Source organism: Pseudochaenichthys georgianus, chromosome 11 (assembly GCF_902827115.2).
Source record: "Pseudochaenichthys georgianus chromosome 11, fPseGeo1.2, whole genome shotgun sequence".
Classification (NCBI taxonomy): domain Eukaryota; kingdom Metazoa; phylum Chordata; class Actinopteri; order Perciformes; family Channichthyidae; genus Pseudochaenichthys; species Pseudochaenichthys georgianus.
Window position 1 is genome coordinate 11,838,365 of NC_047513.1, and position 16,143 is coordinate 11,854,507.

Consider the following 16,143-nt stretch of genomic DNA (forward strand, 5'->3'; position numbering starts at 1 on the left):
AAAGGACCGATGGATAAAGCTAATACTGTTTTTTGATAAGAATGATATCAAGCACAACTCAACTGAATGGAATTTGAAGTGTATGTTTGACAACACAAACACCTCTCAAAGTAAATATCAACGAAAAAGGTAATGCTTATGTGTCCAATTCAGGGTACAATGGATTACATTTATAGACATGTGTTCCCCCTAATATGTTAATTTTCCTTTCCTTATGTTAAAACATCGCCCAAAAAAAAAGCAACAATAAGGCAACTGTTTGAGTCCAGTAGTTGACTATATACACAATGTCTCTCTGTGCATGTACTTTGTCACTAGATGGCAGTCTTTACCCGTAAACAGGTTCCCATGATTACTGGGAACAGTAAAACATTAATGATCCATCCATTTCCTCAGCTCGATGGTCATCTTAGAGATGAAGTGACACGAAGATCTCTTATTTCCTTACAGCCCTGACGTCGTTCCATGTTAGGCAGTGAAGATGCAGTCGAGCTGAACTTCCTTAAGTGAGCACCTTTCAAGTACAGCAAAGAAGCCGATCGTATCTTTAAACTGAGACCAAGCCTGGGTCTGAGGATAGATTAACTCCAACAATTACACTAAAACAAGGGGTTACCAGTATAGCAGCATTTAACATATTTGCAGGTACACTAAAGTGTCAGTAAGTCCATTGAATTCACTTTATAATTATTGAGAACTCATACATTAACATACTAAATTTTCTTTTTATTAGCTCATTACAAGAAGTCCAGTAACATTTATAAAGCATTATAAGTTGAAGTGCTTTTAATACTATAATATGATGAAAGAGAAGCAGTGGTTCAAACACAAATTAAATAAATCAGAGATAACAATTATTTTCAGGTAAACTAAAAGAAGCAATCAACTTAAAATAACCTTTCAAACATAGTTTTGATTAATTGTCAACATTATTTATTCTAAAGTTGGGAACATTTATTGGTTGGTGGCTCAATTTATTAAAGCAATGGATCAAAACAAAATTAAAAAAGCCAATCTTTCATCTTGCCTTGGTTGACTAATGTGTGTCGCTATTATTTGTATCCAAATTAGTTAAAGATGTTAATATCAAGTTACCAAGTTATTCGAAAAACCTATTTCTCACTCAGTTTTCAATTTAGCCCTGTTATGTTCCAACCCCCTGCACCCCCTCTGCTCATAGAGCCTCAGTTAAAAGAGGTCACGCAGTCAGCTGGTATGAACTTTGGAACAAGGGCATTCATACAAATTACAATACTTTCCATTATCAGTATCGTTTTACTGTATGTAAAACAAGAACGTACATAATCTAGTTATTTCTCATAATTACGATGAAAATGAGGCTGCATGGCTTTAGTGTGATTTCACTACAACAGGCACGCACCTTTATCTGTGTTTATTCAGTCAGCCTGGGTAGCCATCATTGGTATGTGTCACCTTCCTCTGCTTCCATTTGTGTATCATCCCATTTCCTGTGTCCTGGCTGGTTGTCATGACCACTGTTACCAAGGAGAGTGGAGGCTACACAAGAAAGGAAACCTGAACCACAGATCTTGATGCCATGATATTTAATTCATCGACACGCCGGCACACCAAGGTTTGGTGTAGGGAGCGAGAGAAGGGACATTTCTAAATATATAAGACAAAGAGGTGCTGTCAGATCCTTCCGTTACAGCCAGGGTCTACTTTTCCCACCTCAATCAGTTTATTTAAAAATATACTGATAACCTGTTGACATTTCAGCCACAATTTTGCTAAATGTAAATGAAACGTAAAGTCTCAGAAATTCAGGGTGTTGTTATTTTTTCTTTTGTATTGGTATAACAATCATACAATACTTTTTGTTTTTAACCTTTGACCTGTGTATTTCTCCTCTGGCATTTCAACCCTAGTTATTTTTAAAAGAAAAAAAACCTATGCCTCCTTTTGTAAAGTGGTTTCTCCCTCTCATTGCGGACAAATAGCAGAATTAACAGCTCATATTTGTGAAAGCTCCCCTAGAATACGTATGAGTTTGTGAGATACAAAGCAATATAAAGTATGTAATCCTCATTGTAGAGCACCCCCCCTCCCACTTGTGTTGTCTTTGTGTTAACTGATCCACCTACAGACTGCTCTCCATCCTCGTCCATCGCTCCCTCCTTTTGTTGTCTCACCCTCTTTTGCCCCCTCCCTCCCATCTCTTTTCCTAGGGTTCAGTGTTGCTCTCGCAAGGTTTGACTGTCAACAGTGAAGGTTGTAAGAAGCGAACAGATGGTCTACGTACCCAGAAGTCTCACTGTTTGGCCCTGATTTGTTATTTATACCCTTGTTAGGAACCAGACGGACCCATTTGGGCTACGTTTCTACCGGAAGAAGCCGTTGGGGGCAGGGTGAAGCGGAGCAGTGAAGTGGCATCGTCCAGGCTTGGACCTCCGCGCCGTTTATTGTCAACAAGGAGATACTTCAACGGGCAACAGCAGCAGCGTCTAAGGACAAAACCTTTTTCTCTGGAAACCTGGGCTTTATTTTAAAATCAGACACAGATTTTAAAGCCTTTTTTCTTGAGAAATTTGAGACGGATTCTTGGAGAAACCTGACTCTTTGGATTGACTCTTGGTTCATCTTGACAGGATGTTTGTTCCATTTATTCCGCATGGACTTAACATTGGATTACTTTTGAAGAAGAGGTAAAAAGACAACGCCGATTTTTATTCTGTATAATTAGACATCACCCTTCTAGACCTCGCTGTGACAGGATACACGCACAGTGGCATCAGTGGCCTTTCAATCCGAGTATCAGGTTATATCAATGTGATCCATCTAGGTAAGGCTACACCGTACCAGGAGTGTGACACTGAAACATACTGCAGCTCAACAATTGGCCTCCTGGATTTGAACCAGAGCTGAAGGCAAAGAAACACTTCCACAAAAAAAAGCCTGGCTGGGATCAATTTCATCCACAAGACCTGGACCGTGAAGCCCAATCGATCCCGCTACGGAGGACTGCCACGGGTGGCTGCACAGCTATTGGCTACTCAATAATGTATTGAGGAATGAAAAGGAGGAGAAAGTGCCACTCATACTGAAAAAGGTGTTTGATTGTAGAGAGAAAGCAAACGATAACTTCAGTGAATTCAGGACTCAGTTAAGAAATGGAGCAGATGTTGAAGAGGAAAAGAAAAAGGGAAGAAAATGGCTGCTGACAAAGTAGCATTGGGGCAAAGACCGTAAAAACACTTGGCAACGTCAACAGGAACAGTAAAAAAAAAAGGAGTACTTTACTTTAAGGACCACAAAAGAGGATAAACAAATAAGAGGAAACTGTAGTAGACTAAAGGGAAACTTGTGATTCTTCAGAGACTGGTCTAACAAACATTTGTCGTCATGGTGAACACTGGCATGCAGCTGATCAGCTTCACGTGCGCGGTGACCGGCTGGATCATGGCCATCGCCGTCACGGCCCTGCCTCAGTGGAAGGTCTCGGCCTTTATCGGCAGCAACATCCTGACCTCGGAGATCAAGTGGGAGGGCATCTGGATGAACTGCATCTACCAGACCACGGGCCACATGCAGTGCAAGACGTACGACTCCATGCTGGCCCTGCCCCCCGACATCCAGGCGGCCCGGGCCCTCATGTGTCTGGCCATCTTTATGGGATGGCTCTCCTGCACCGTGTCCTGCTGCGGCATGAAGTGCACCACCTGCGCCGGGGACGACCGCAGGGCCAAGGCGGGCATCGCGCTCGCAGGCGGGGTTCTCTTCATCCTCACCGGCCTCTGTGTGCTGATTCCCGTCTCCTGGACCGCCAACACCGTCATCCAGGATTTCTACAATCCCAATGTGCCTCTGATGCACAAAAGGGAGCTGGGCCAGGCCATTTATCTGGGATGGGCGTCTGCCATTATCCTCATGATCAGTGGAGCTGTGTTGAGCAGCACCTGCCCCCTCATGGAGAGGAGTGGCAGGTACCGGAGGGGCTACATCGGACGAAGCTTCGCTAATTCACCAGCTTCAGCACCAGATCCTCCGAAACCCATCACGTCTAATAGTGTACCATTGAAGGAGTATGTATAGGTGGGGGAGGAGGGAACAGCAAGTGAAGAGGGAGGAAGTTAGTGTGCTTCTTTCCTAAATGTCTCAAACTATACATTGAAGTACATATATTTATTAATATATTCATCCTATATTTTGTATATCTCTTTGTAATGTTGAACCTGTCTGAAATGGTTGAGACCTGACGTTTGTTTGACTTTTACTGCACTGTGATTTAAAGTAGTGCCTGAAGAAATTGCCGAAATTGTCAGTTTGTGACTGTTATGATGGCTTTAACGAGGGCTCGTTTTGTGAAGATTGCAGTGATTTCTTGAGCAGGTATTCTCTCACAATGTCATTACCTCTTTATTTGTCACATAAAGCCTTGACTGAGTGTGCCTACATTGAAAGTGTGAAATAAAATAAGTTTATTAAAGCGTGTCTCACTTACTTGTTATTGTTGCTAGTTGTTTGACAAAAACACATCACAGTCAACAATGTTGTCAAGTATGACATTTCGCAACTGGGTTATTTCTTTAGAACATTTTTATAATTTCCTCTTCAATTACCATAAAATGTCTGGTCCATGCGCAAAATTCCAATCCATGAACGTGTGCAGGGACATTTATTTAAAAAAAAAAAATGAAGTATTTTCCATTTCATCGCCAGAAAAATCGTCCATCTTTACAATTGATGCTCTTCTTCATAGAAATGCAGTCATATTTAAATCTGGTCAGAGTTGCACTTCTGTCGCTTTTCCTCTCCTCATTGGGACTCAATAAAGAAGTGCACTTTGCAAAGTGTATCTGCAAGAAATCAGACAAGTAGCGAGTTCACATCGTAATCTTTGTCACACACACTGCTAACACAAACAGCTAATTAAACAACAGCCACGTTTTGGCTTTGTGTTGCTCTCTGGTCAGCTAGCATTAAAACACAAGTTATATACTCTGACATTACAGAAAATAGTTTCAAATAGGGTAAGTGATATAGTTAAAATCAGCCTTTTAAGAAAGAGGATTCTATTAAATGATATTGTGCACTTCACATAGTTTGGCCTTTTATCTAGGGTACAAAAGTAAATTACATTTGGATTAACTGTTTATTTTATGAGAATGCAATCAAACTAACTATTAGTTATTATCCGAACAGAGCAACATTCAATATAAAGCAATTTACCTCTGATATGATCTCCTGCACTGGGAGACTCCAAAGATTTCCATCTTTTGGGGGCAGATTCTAAAAGGGAGAGATCATCTGGCCTCAGAGTCTGCAGCACAGTCTTCCTCCTCAGAAATCTGAACAAGAGTTAAGGAGAAAAAAGACCCCAAAACATATTGCAAATCAAATTAAAACAATGAACAATAACATAAAGGATACTGTTGCCGAAAGTGACGCTCAGCATCGTGCAGCCACCCCATCATGTCGGACACTGAGGGTCCGGTGGCAGATCGCTCCGTCACAGTGAGCAGATCCAGAATGTCTGCGTTCTGCTCGTAAAGATGGACCACCGCGGAGACCTGGTTACTGATGGAATCTCTGACAGACTGTAGAGAAGACCTGTGAGAAAAGGGATGTATCATTATTATTCTCGGGTTACATGTGTCACAACCCCAAACCTAGTTTTAAACCCCGTATTACTTTTTAGGTGTTATACTGCATTTCATCTTTTATTATAATTTATAAGTAAATATGCAACAGTAGTACTGTGTTTTTATGGGAATCTGGGAGGAATACCTGCCTTTAAAGAGCAGAAACTCTCTAACTCAGATCTTAAAGGGGTCTAGCAGACTGATGGGTGAGCCACAGCTAAACCTGGAGACCCTGTACCTCCGACAGTTACAGCCGTTGTCAGTGATGTAAAGTAACTAGTAGATTAACTTAAGTACTGTACTTGTGTAACATTAATTCTACTCCACTACAATTCTAAGGTGAATCGTATACTTTGACACCACTACATTTATTTAATACCTTACTTTACAGATTTGGATTAATGATGTGAAATATAATCAACACTTAAATCAGACTTTAGTTCCACCTGGAGTAAATCCACAAGCTACCCTGCAGTATACAAAGTCATTCAAACTAGCTGCACCTTTACCAGCTTTGATAACACTTTAATGATCAATCATTATAATCAAAACATATAATACATATTATTCTGAAAGAGGCAGATCTGCATAATGAGTACTTTTACCTTTGGTACTTTACGTATATTTAGATGCTGTACTTTTGTACTTTAACTTGAGTAACATTTTGAATGTAGGACTTTTACTTGTAACAGACTACTACACTCTGGTACTTCTACTTTTACTCAAGTACAAGATCTGAGTAGTACTTCTACCCCTCTGGCGGTGGTCCAGCTCTATATTGAATGATGACTCCCACCCTCTGCACTCAGAATTTAAGCTTCCTCCTTCGGGCCAGAGGTTAGTTTGTCCCAAAGTGTAGAACAAATCGGTATAAAACAGCTTTATTCCGGCAGCCATCGCACAAAGGAATAAGTCGTAGCAGTGTCACACAGATGCCTATTTATTAACTTCTAATGCCAAAGTTTTTACTACTGATCTTTGTTTTTAGATGTGACAGAACAGGGTGTACTTTTACTAGAGATGTGTCTGTTTTCTGTGTTGTTTTTACAATATGTGTCAGGATTAGGGATGGGTATCGAGAACCGGTACTGAGTCAATACCGGTACCTGATTGGACAGTATCGGTATATCGTTAAGCCGCTGGACAACCGGTGCTGCTATCGGTATTTGTGTTACGTCTACTTCCTTAGTTTAACTTTAAACCATTCTGGTTGGTTGGGAACCCTGATCCCGTGTGATGTATCCGGTTTGAGACCCCTCTGATTGGCCACTGTAAACATGGGCCCTTCTCACTTCGGGTAAATGGATTCCTTGCGTCCCTCACTTGCGTCGTTTCCCTGCGACTAGTCCCTCCCACCAGGGAAGCATGGAGAGAGGCAAAGAAACTACGAGAAGCAGGGAAATTAGTTTTAAGAGCAATGGGACGTCCTTTCCTCCGGAGCGTCACATGAAGCGACGTCCGTTTGTGATGATGCTGCACAGCTGATCGTCTGACAGCAGACGATCATCCTAAAATGATGTTAGTCCGTTTCGGATTGACGTGCTCCTTGAATACGATATGTATAACCCTTAAAAATGAAGGCTGCCAGGTCAAATCACATTTCCACCCATGTTTCTACCATGCCTATATCCATTTCCGTCCTGCTGATGTAAACACTGACGTATGCTGCTGCTCTCTTTTAGGGCAAAATGATCAATGGGCGCGTTCACACCGGAGTACTTTTCCCCCGTACTTTTCCCATTTTGTTCCGTTAGTACCCCTTATGCCGTTATTTCCACATTTAGTACACATTTACTGACACAAACATTTGTATCATCTGTTGTAGACCCAAATAAATAAAATAAGAACTAATTCTCAAAAAAGATAAACGCCATTCTTAAAATTTATAAACGAACATTAATTGGATTAATATTGATTGAGTGCACAATAGAAATAAAATAATTGAGAGAAGAAAAAGAGATATGTTATCTATCAAAACCCAGTTAGATTAACAGTCATTGGATTGCACACTTTGTTTGTTTGTGTGGATATGTAGCAAATTAACATTTTAAATAGCACTTAAATGTGGGGTAGGTAAGTTTGAGAAACCGGCTCGAGATCGCTAGAATTTGAAAATGCACAACCGGAGAAAATCTGCCACTTCCTCACAGAGCCCCTCCTCCAACACACACGAACGCGCACATGACCAATGAGGACACGCGATAAGTTTGTGCCCCGATGGAAGGCTGACAGGCAGGTAGGCCATCCAATCGGGCCGGCTAAACGGATTGGATGTACTTTTTACAGTACTACGGCTTCCACAGATGAAATTTTTTTATGGATTTTTTGTCAAAGCACTTCAGATATTCATTGCTATCGGGATGTTAAGAGCATTCCATGGAATATAACAAAAAGTGTATCTCGAGCCGGTTTCTAAAACTTACCTACCCCACCTTTAATGACTGACTGAATGGAAATGACAATAAATGAAAATGTAAAACGAAAAAAGCGATCATGAAAATGTTTCCAAAAAATGAATAAAATGATTTTTGACCACTTTGTTGTTCAGATATATCACATATTTGTAACTAAATGATATATTAATTGAAACAAAACACGGTATAACTGAGGAGTGACTCCCGTGAGGTTCATGTATTTTCTTCACTCCGCTGGGAAACTGCTCTTATGTCAAGAAGCATCAGATCAGTGCATGCACTGCATCGTCCAATCAGTGAGCGATACACAGTAAGGGGGCGGGGCGAGTGGCTGAGGATTTCATCGAAGGATGGTCTGGTGGTTCCTCGATTATACCTCCTCCATTATCGCTCCTCGCTCCTCCGGCAAAAATAAGAGAAGAGTCTAGCTGCGGCCGCGGCCAGTACACGGCGGCACACGATGGTACACGACACGCCCACCTGACACGACACTACGGTGGACATGGACATGGTACATGGATTTTACTCCAAGTAGTCTACAGTCCAAGTGCATGACATTAAGGATTTTGGGAGATGGCCCTGTGGGCCATCTAAGCTAATTTACAGATGGCCCTGAGCCCAATAGAGATTGCCCTGAAAAATGCACGCGGACGAAATGGCACGAAGGGTTTGGGGGGCCTCCGTCCCCCTAGACAATTTTGATTTTTGCAGGTCTTAGATGCTGTCTGGTGCATTCTCTAGACTGAATTATAAGATGAACCACCACAATATTATATTGTACAATTTCAATTTTATTCTTCATTTCACTTGTTTGTTTGTTCTTGTTTGTGTTTGCTCGCTTGCATGCCCTGCATAGCTATAAGAAATACTTAAGTTGTTGGTCAAAACACTTTCTATCTGATGAAGGCAAATGCCTTCCCAGATGGAAAAAAGTAGAAAACATTACATTCAGTTATAACTGCCAAAACAAACATTATTTACACTATTATGGCCCCTGTTAAAAATGTTTGTAATGTTAACTACTGTAAGTTGGTCGAACGAATGCCTCCTCATCCGGAAGCTGACCGAGCAGACCCGAGCAGGAGTCGAGAGGAGCCGAGCGCATCCGCGAAGCACACGTCAGAGTTCCCGTTAGCCGGCAAATCTAAATATCTTCGGTCAAAATAATTTCCCTTTAGAGCAATACCGCTTCAGTTGCGCCACTTATGTGACAGACAAGAAGAGTATGTGACAGACAAGAATAGTCAACTCTAATGTCTAACACTTAATGTGGAGAAAGAGATGTCCTGTATGGGTTGATTGTGCGTTGATCTGTTGGTAATGCCTCGGGGTTCCGGTGGGCATGTAAACAAATGCATAATGCTGCGCTATACTTTGTGGCCTCATCCAGTTGCATAGCGACACTTATTGTGTAGTTGTTTTTTAATAAGCAGGTAGTCATATCATTAGCTAGAACTAGCTGGATCTGATCGATATGGACATAAACGCGAGTGAAGTCTAATCTGACGGGAGAGAGAGATCAGCTGCTGCTGACGAGTCGAGACTCGACACGCAGCTCTGCATATAGGCCATAAGGTGAACCCTGTTATCGTTTCAACCCGCTCCACAGAAGTGGAACTACACAATCTTTAGTTTATAAAAAAGAACGAGTCATGCTTATCCACCAAAAAAAAGTTCGTCGCTAAAATTCCTGCCAATTCTTCGAGGCACGTAATTATTGGCTGAACTAGTCCCTTCAAAGCGTAATAATATCTTGGTCCAAAGTAGTGCCACGGTTCGTCACGTGATCGTGCTACACCAATTGGGTAGCTGCATATTGTCAACAGAAGTGAAAGATGGCCGCCTACATGGTTGCGCTAAACCAGACCAAATGGATTCTAAACAGTGCTGTATGCTTGTTTTATGTCATGTTTTGTCATATGTCTTAATACATCACTAAGTCCGAGGTATTTGCGTTATATAGGCGGTATTTGTGAGAGGTTTTACTATCTGGGAACAGAGTTGACCATCGAATCAACATTGACTAGCAGCGTTTATCAGCCAACTCCAGCTACAAACAATTTCCCCACGGGGATTAATAAAGTATATCAAACTCAAATTTATCAAACTATCATTCCTGCACTACCATGTTCGCATCGCTAGGTTCATTGGCTGAGCTCGTGGATTATTCCATTAGACTGAGGACCTTTTGTCTGTCTGTTACCCTGTACACATTAAATGCACTCTTAAAATGACTTGATTTCATACATAGCTTTGTCCAAGAAGAAGGTTAACTTGTTACGTTAAGTAATTTAGATCAATAAAATGCAGTACTTCCAGGCTGAAGACTTGTCTTTTTGTCGCTGCTTTTAATTGAACTATTCATATCTTAGACTGCACTGTAATTTTGATCCATGTACTTTTTTCTTTTAATGTTTATTTTATTAGCTTTTCTTTTTAATGACTGATTTTAAATGCCATTTTCTTAATGTCTTTCATTTTTTGTAAAGCACTTTGAATTGCCTTGTGTTGAAAAGTGCTATATAAATAAACTTGCCTTGCCTTACTTATACCAATGTCCATTGATTCATTTATTCATTCATCCCTCCACAAATGAAAACAACACTGATGAACCATAAAAACGAGATTTATTACCAATATAAAAAGGTATGACATAGAAAACAGTACAAAACAGAATAAGGACATGTAATGGAGTATAATTAATTGGTGTCAGGTGATCGTGATCCGCAGCCACGGCTGGGCGGAGCGGCTGATTGGTGCTGTGATTGCATCAGCTGGTTAAAAGAGTCCTGCTGATTATACTCTGTGTTCTAGTTTGGTTGTGAAGCCACACGGTTTTTTGACCGCTGCATTGCACTGCAGAGAAGAGACTATTTGTTTATTTAAAGGACGAACACTGTTTCAACCTCGTCTGGTAAGATACGATAACTTGGAAATAAATGTACCAAAAACAAACGTATCTCTGAGTGATGTGTGAGCGCGTCGGCCAGGCGCTAAAACCAAAAGAACAGAAAAGAGCTTAAGAAAGGTGGAAAGAAGGCTCTTTTATTCCTATTCCTCACTGTCAGTGTCAGGGCAGTCATCGTTCTCTTCCTCTGTTTCTTTTTTATTTGCACAATTTGAGCAACGACATAAGTCTGTGCAACAGAGTCCTGCAGAGAAGCATGAACATCTGCCTTTCTCACAGGCAGACTCTTTGCAGCTGCAGTGTATTACATGCAACACACTGTCAGGGGCAGTGTTATGACCCGGCTCAAAAGGCCACAACAAAAAGGAGACGCACCATGTTGACGGTTAACAAAATATGTTTATTTAGGACAAACAAATCAAATTAAGTCAAAACCAGTAAAGTATGAGGTGTGGATGTCAGTGGTATCAGTAATGTAAATGCAGGGTGAGGATTGTATGGACATGTATGTGTGTGAGAGTGTTGAAGTGCACAAAGTAAAGCAACTGAAGAACCTCATAGTATACTCAACAAAACCAGAGTGCCTGCAGGGAAAAGCAGAGAGCCCAGACAGGAGCAGAGAGGCTTCAAATAGCTGCAGAGCACCAGACCCAGGTGCCCTGAGTTACTGCAATCAGTGCAATCAATGCAATCAATGCAGCCAATGCAGCACAGACAGAACAGCCACACCCTCTCTACTGATGGACCCACAGGGGCATCACAGGCAGGATTTCTTGTCATCCAGGTGATGTGTAAGTTCCCATCCTCTATTTCCCAACCATATCCAGCAGGTGATGGAGCATTAATTTCTCTTTTGAGACAGGACCTCATTATTGCTGCCTGGTAATTTGCCCTTTTGCAGTGCTGATGGAGGGCATCAGGAGTAGGGGGAATGCTTAATTCTGGCAAGGCCGATGATGCCATACAGAAAGCCTTGTACCTAGCATCATTTACATCTTCGGCTGCTGGCTGATCATATAGGTGACATATATACCGGCAAAGAAGTGCAAATGTTGATTGGTCCAAGTCAAAGTTAGTACCTACACTTCTAAAAGCCTTAAGGTAGTCATCTTTCTCACATGCAACAGCAAATGACTTTCTTTTACCTTTGCCATAGAAAGCGCTTGTGGAGTCACACCCAGAGAACGTGTGAATTCCAATCAAGGCTGAACACACACTGGTTCCGAGAGCTGATAACACCATGGCAATGTCAATGATCCGTGTCCTGTTGCCAGTCCCTGTGAACACATATAAGCTGCAGGGCAAATCTGCCTGCAGACTTACAGCAATGACAGCCACATCAGTGTCAGAGCTCTTGATGATGACAGCTTTGTGCTCCTGTGCAGCATGTTGGGCATGTAAAAACACCCGTGTGTCACATTCCTCATGATCACACTGCAGGTCTTCAACAACATCAACACAGTGGTTGTTAAACTTGTGGTTTTCAGCCACCACGTTCCGAGTCTCCCTTCAAGCCGAGCCACCGTTGTAAGCTTGTCCTGTACGTATTCCATCTTGTATTGGTAAAATAATCAACCTTTTCGTGCTTCACAGACGTAATATGCATGTAACAATGTTTGTGTGTTGATAATTTTGACTTTTTGAGACTTTCAGGTGCGTTTTCTTCGTCCCCGCTACTCGATGAAACCATGGCGATCGCCATCTTTCACTTCTATTGACAATATGCAGCTACCCAATTGGTGTAGCACGATCACGTGACGAACCGTGGCACTACTTTGGACCAAGATATTATTACGCTTTGAAGGGACTAGTTCAGCCAATAATTACGTGCCTAGAAGAATTGGCAGGAATTTTAGCGACAAACTTTTTTTTGGTGGATAAGCGTGACTCGTTCTTTTTTATGAGCTAAAGATTGTGTAGTTCCACTTCTGTGGAGCGGGATTTCTTTTCTAAAGTACTTTTCGAGGTTCACCTTGTGGCCTAATAAGCACATGCAGCGGTGAGCGGAACAAAACACACACTTCAGGTTAGAATATCACACGTAGCTATTTTAATTACCTCTCAAACTACCTAAACTAGTTATAGATATGTTTAGTTTTACTGTCGGGTCACTCATTACTGGATCTGCGAGCTGCATGATACTGGCATAATAGATTGCCCGATCGGGCAACCAGCAGGTGAGGCTTCATTGCCCGAACTAAATACTAGATGGCCCCGGGCCATCGGGCAGTCCTTAATGTCGAGCCCAGTGACAATCCAGTGAGCCAGGGAGTTGGTTATTTTCTCAGACGTGGACTTACTTATCCTGGCCCTGAAACCAGTCATCTGGTTGAGTGTGGGTTGGGTCAGGGTGTGGTTCCTTGCACTCTGATTTAACTTCTGTTAGACAGCTATCATACTGAATACATATTTACTGTGAATGTATGCAAAAATGTATGGCATATGGCTGTCTAACAGAAGTTAAATTCATTCCTCACTTATTCTGACAATGTACTTAACCCCAAATAAAAGAACCCAATAAAAAGAGTTGTTAAATAATAGTGAAGTCACGTTGTAATAACAATAACTCATCTCTCTCGAGTTTTCTTTTTGAGCTTTGCTAAAAGCCACTGTGTCAAGTGTCCATCTGGTGTTGCCGTCCGGAGTTGTCCAACATGGCGGACCCTCTCGCACATGCGCAGAACCGATCGGGCAGGGTGACGGATCGGGTAGTGACAGCGAGGAAATGAAAAATAAGAGAAGTGAGAAGGGCCCTAAGTATTTGACAGCCTAAAGAATGTGGCTGCCGCGCCGTGTGTAAATGTGACCTGAGCAAAGGCTCGCAGGCAGGTTAGCTGCTGCGCACGAGTAATATGTTTTGTTTACCTGAGTGAAGTCTTGCAGGCACATCGCCTTGTCTTTTTTTTGTTTATTAACACTGACAGTGTATTAATGTATCTATGGAAGCCCATTTCCGCCACTTGAAAAAAATAAAATCTCCATGAAAAGTCATGAGATAAAAAAGTCGAAATAATGAGATAAAAAGTCATAATTATGAGATAAGAAAGTCGAAATAATGAGATAAAAAGTCATAATGAGATAAGAAAGTCGAAATAATGAGATAAAAAGTCATAATGAGATAAGAAAGTCGAAATAATGAGATAAAAAGTCATGAGATAAAAAGTCATAATGAGATAAAAAGTCATAATTATGAGATAAGAAAGTCGAAATAATGAGATAAAAAGTCATGAGATAAGAAAGTCGAAATAATGAGATAAAAAGTCATAATGAGATAAGAAAGTCATAATTATGAGATAAAAAGTCATAATGAGATAAAAAGTCATTATGAGATAAGAAGTGCGCATGCGCTGCAGTGGCGCTGTCTTCAAAGATCCCTTCATCACCTTGCTGCTCTCCACCATGCAAACGGCATCTAGTCCTAAATAAGGTAACTATTACAGGTGACTTTTGTAAATGTTAGATGTTAAATATAGCCTATATTGCAGCTACACTACAACAATGCAGTTTATAGCTTTGACATTACCTGTTATGAATATAATATATATAATATATATGCCTATAGTTTTGTGGTAACGTTCACGGGTTAGAGTTAGAGCAACTCACAGCAGCAGTATGCCTACACTATTGTCATTAGTGGCGTGAACGTTACCACAAAACTAGACATATATATTATAGTTCATAACAGGTAATGTCAAAGCTATAAACTGCATTGTTGTAGTTTAGCTGCAATATAGGCTATATGTAACATCTAACATTTACAAAAGTCACCTGTAATAGTTACCCTATTTAGGACTAGATGCCGTTTGCATGGTGGAGAGCAGCAAGGTGATGAAGGGACCTTTAAAGACAGCGCCACTGCAGCGCATGCGCACTTCTTATCTCATAATGACTTTTTATCTCATTATGACTTTTTATCTCATTATGACTTTTTATCTCATAATTTCGACTTTTTTATCTCATTATGACTTTTCATGGGGATTTTATTTTTTTCAAGTGGCGGAAATGGGCTTCCATATTAATGTGAGCTCCTACACCTATAATAATTTGGCCTTTCATTGAATGCTTTATAAACCAGTTAAACGTACCAATTTCTTCATATCACAGTTTTGCATGATGTCTCTGTGTAGGACAAGGTTTTAATGATCTCTTGTCGAGCTAGGTTGTCAGTTTGAAATGTCTGGATGAAGATGTAACTGATTTACAAATGTTAAAAAATGCCTCTTTTCATCCTCTGAGGGAAAACCCCAAAAAGCATGATAGGGCGAGCCAGGCCCCTTTAAGTTATTTTTGTTTGCTTCTGAGAAGCTAAAGTATAAGTTATACATTTATTTCTGCAAGAAAATTACAATAAATTGACTGTTTAATCTTCACATCTTATATTCATGTCTATAATTTTGAGCACCAAATTATTGAAAAGTATCGATAAGAGTATCGAAAAATACCGATACCGATAAGCAGTACCGGTATCGGTATCGATAAAATCATAACGATACCCATCCCTAGTCAGGATGGACCTGTTGTCTTTATATCTGCAACATAAATCTACCTACAGGTACCAATAGATAACCTGTAACTATGAGTGACATCCCTCAGAATAGGTAAGCATCACATAAAATGCGTGGCATGCATTGCCATAAACTACGTTTCAGCATCTCTGACTTGGAGTTCCTTGCTGACTACGGTCTTACAGTCTTTATTTGTGTTGCACAATTTACCCAGTCACTTACATATTCTCGTTGAGTTTTCCCAGCACTGTATCCGTGGATAGTTGGAGCTTGAAACGCAGCCGCTCCTCCAGGTCAGGAAAGTCTTTGAGCGGTGTGTTGGAGATTTGGATGTTTGAAAGCGCTCGAGACTGCTCCGCCAAGTTACCTAGAGACACCATCAGGGGGCTGCATTCGGCCAATACACTCTCCCATACTTTCTGGTTGTTTTCAAGATTCTGGAAGCATTTCCTCAAGGCTTGATGGAGTGAAAGTAGCGCAGGTTTGGACATGTCAGGTGTTGATTTAACACAGTTGACCACAACATTTAAATGTAAAATGAACAGATCCTAAAATGATGTTAGTCCGTTTCGGATTGACTTGCTCCTTGAATATGATATGGATAACCCTTAAAAAGTAAGGCAATATTAGCTGCTAGGTCAAATCACATTTCCACCCATGTTTCTACCATGCCTGTATCCATTTCCGTCCTGCTGATGTAAACACTGACGTAT

The 16,143-nt window shown here is 41.0% G+C and overlaps 2 protein-coding genes across 2 annotated transcripts; one reads left to right on the forward strand and one right to left on the reverse strand.

Annotated features, from left to right (window-relative positions):
- Positions 1–2,253: 2,253 nt before the first annotated feature.
- On the forward strand, positions 2,254–4,263 carry cldn35 (claudin 35). The gene has a single exon (XM_034095089.2). It carries the CDS (start codon positions 3,364–3,366, stop codon positions 4,051–4,053), a length of 690 nt encoding a protein of 229 aa, XP_033950980.1. The 5' UTR covers positions 2,254–3,363; the 3' UTR covers positions 4,054–4,263.
- A 98-nt stretch (positions 4,264–4,361) lies between these two features.
- airim (AFG2 interacting ribosome maturation factor) lies at positions 4,362–16,116 on the reverse strand. The gene is made up of 4 exons (XM_034095090.1): positions 15,653–16,116; positions 5,392–5,571; positions 5,191–5,309; positions 4,362–4,817 (listed from the first exon to the last, which is right to left on the reverse strand). Exons 1-4 carry the CDS (start codon positions 15,919–15,921, stop codon positions 4,777–4,779), a joined length of 609 nt encoding a protein of 202 aa, XP_033950981.1. The 5' UTR covers positions 15,922–16,116; the 3' UTR covers positions 4,362–4,776.
- Between the last annotated feature and the right edge of the window lie 27 nt (positions 16,117–16,143).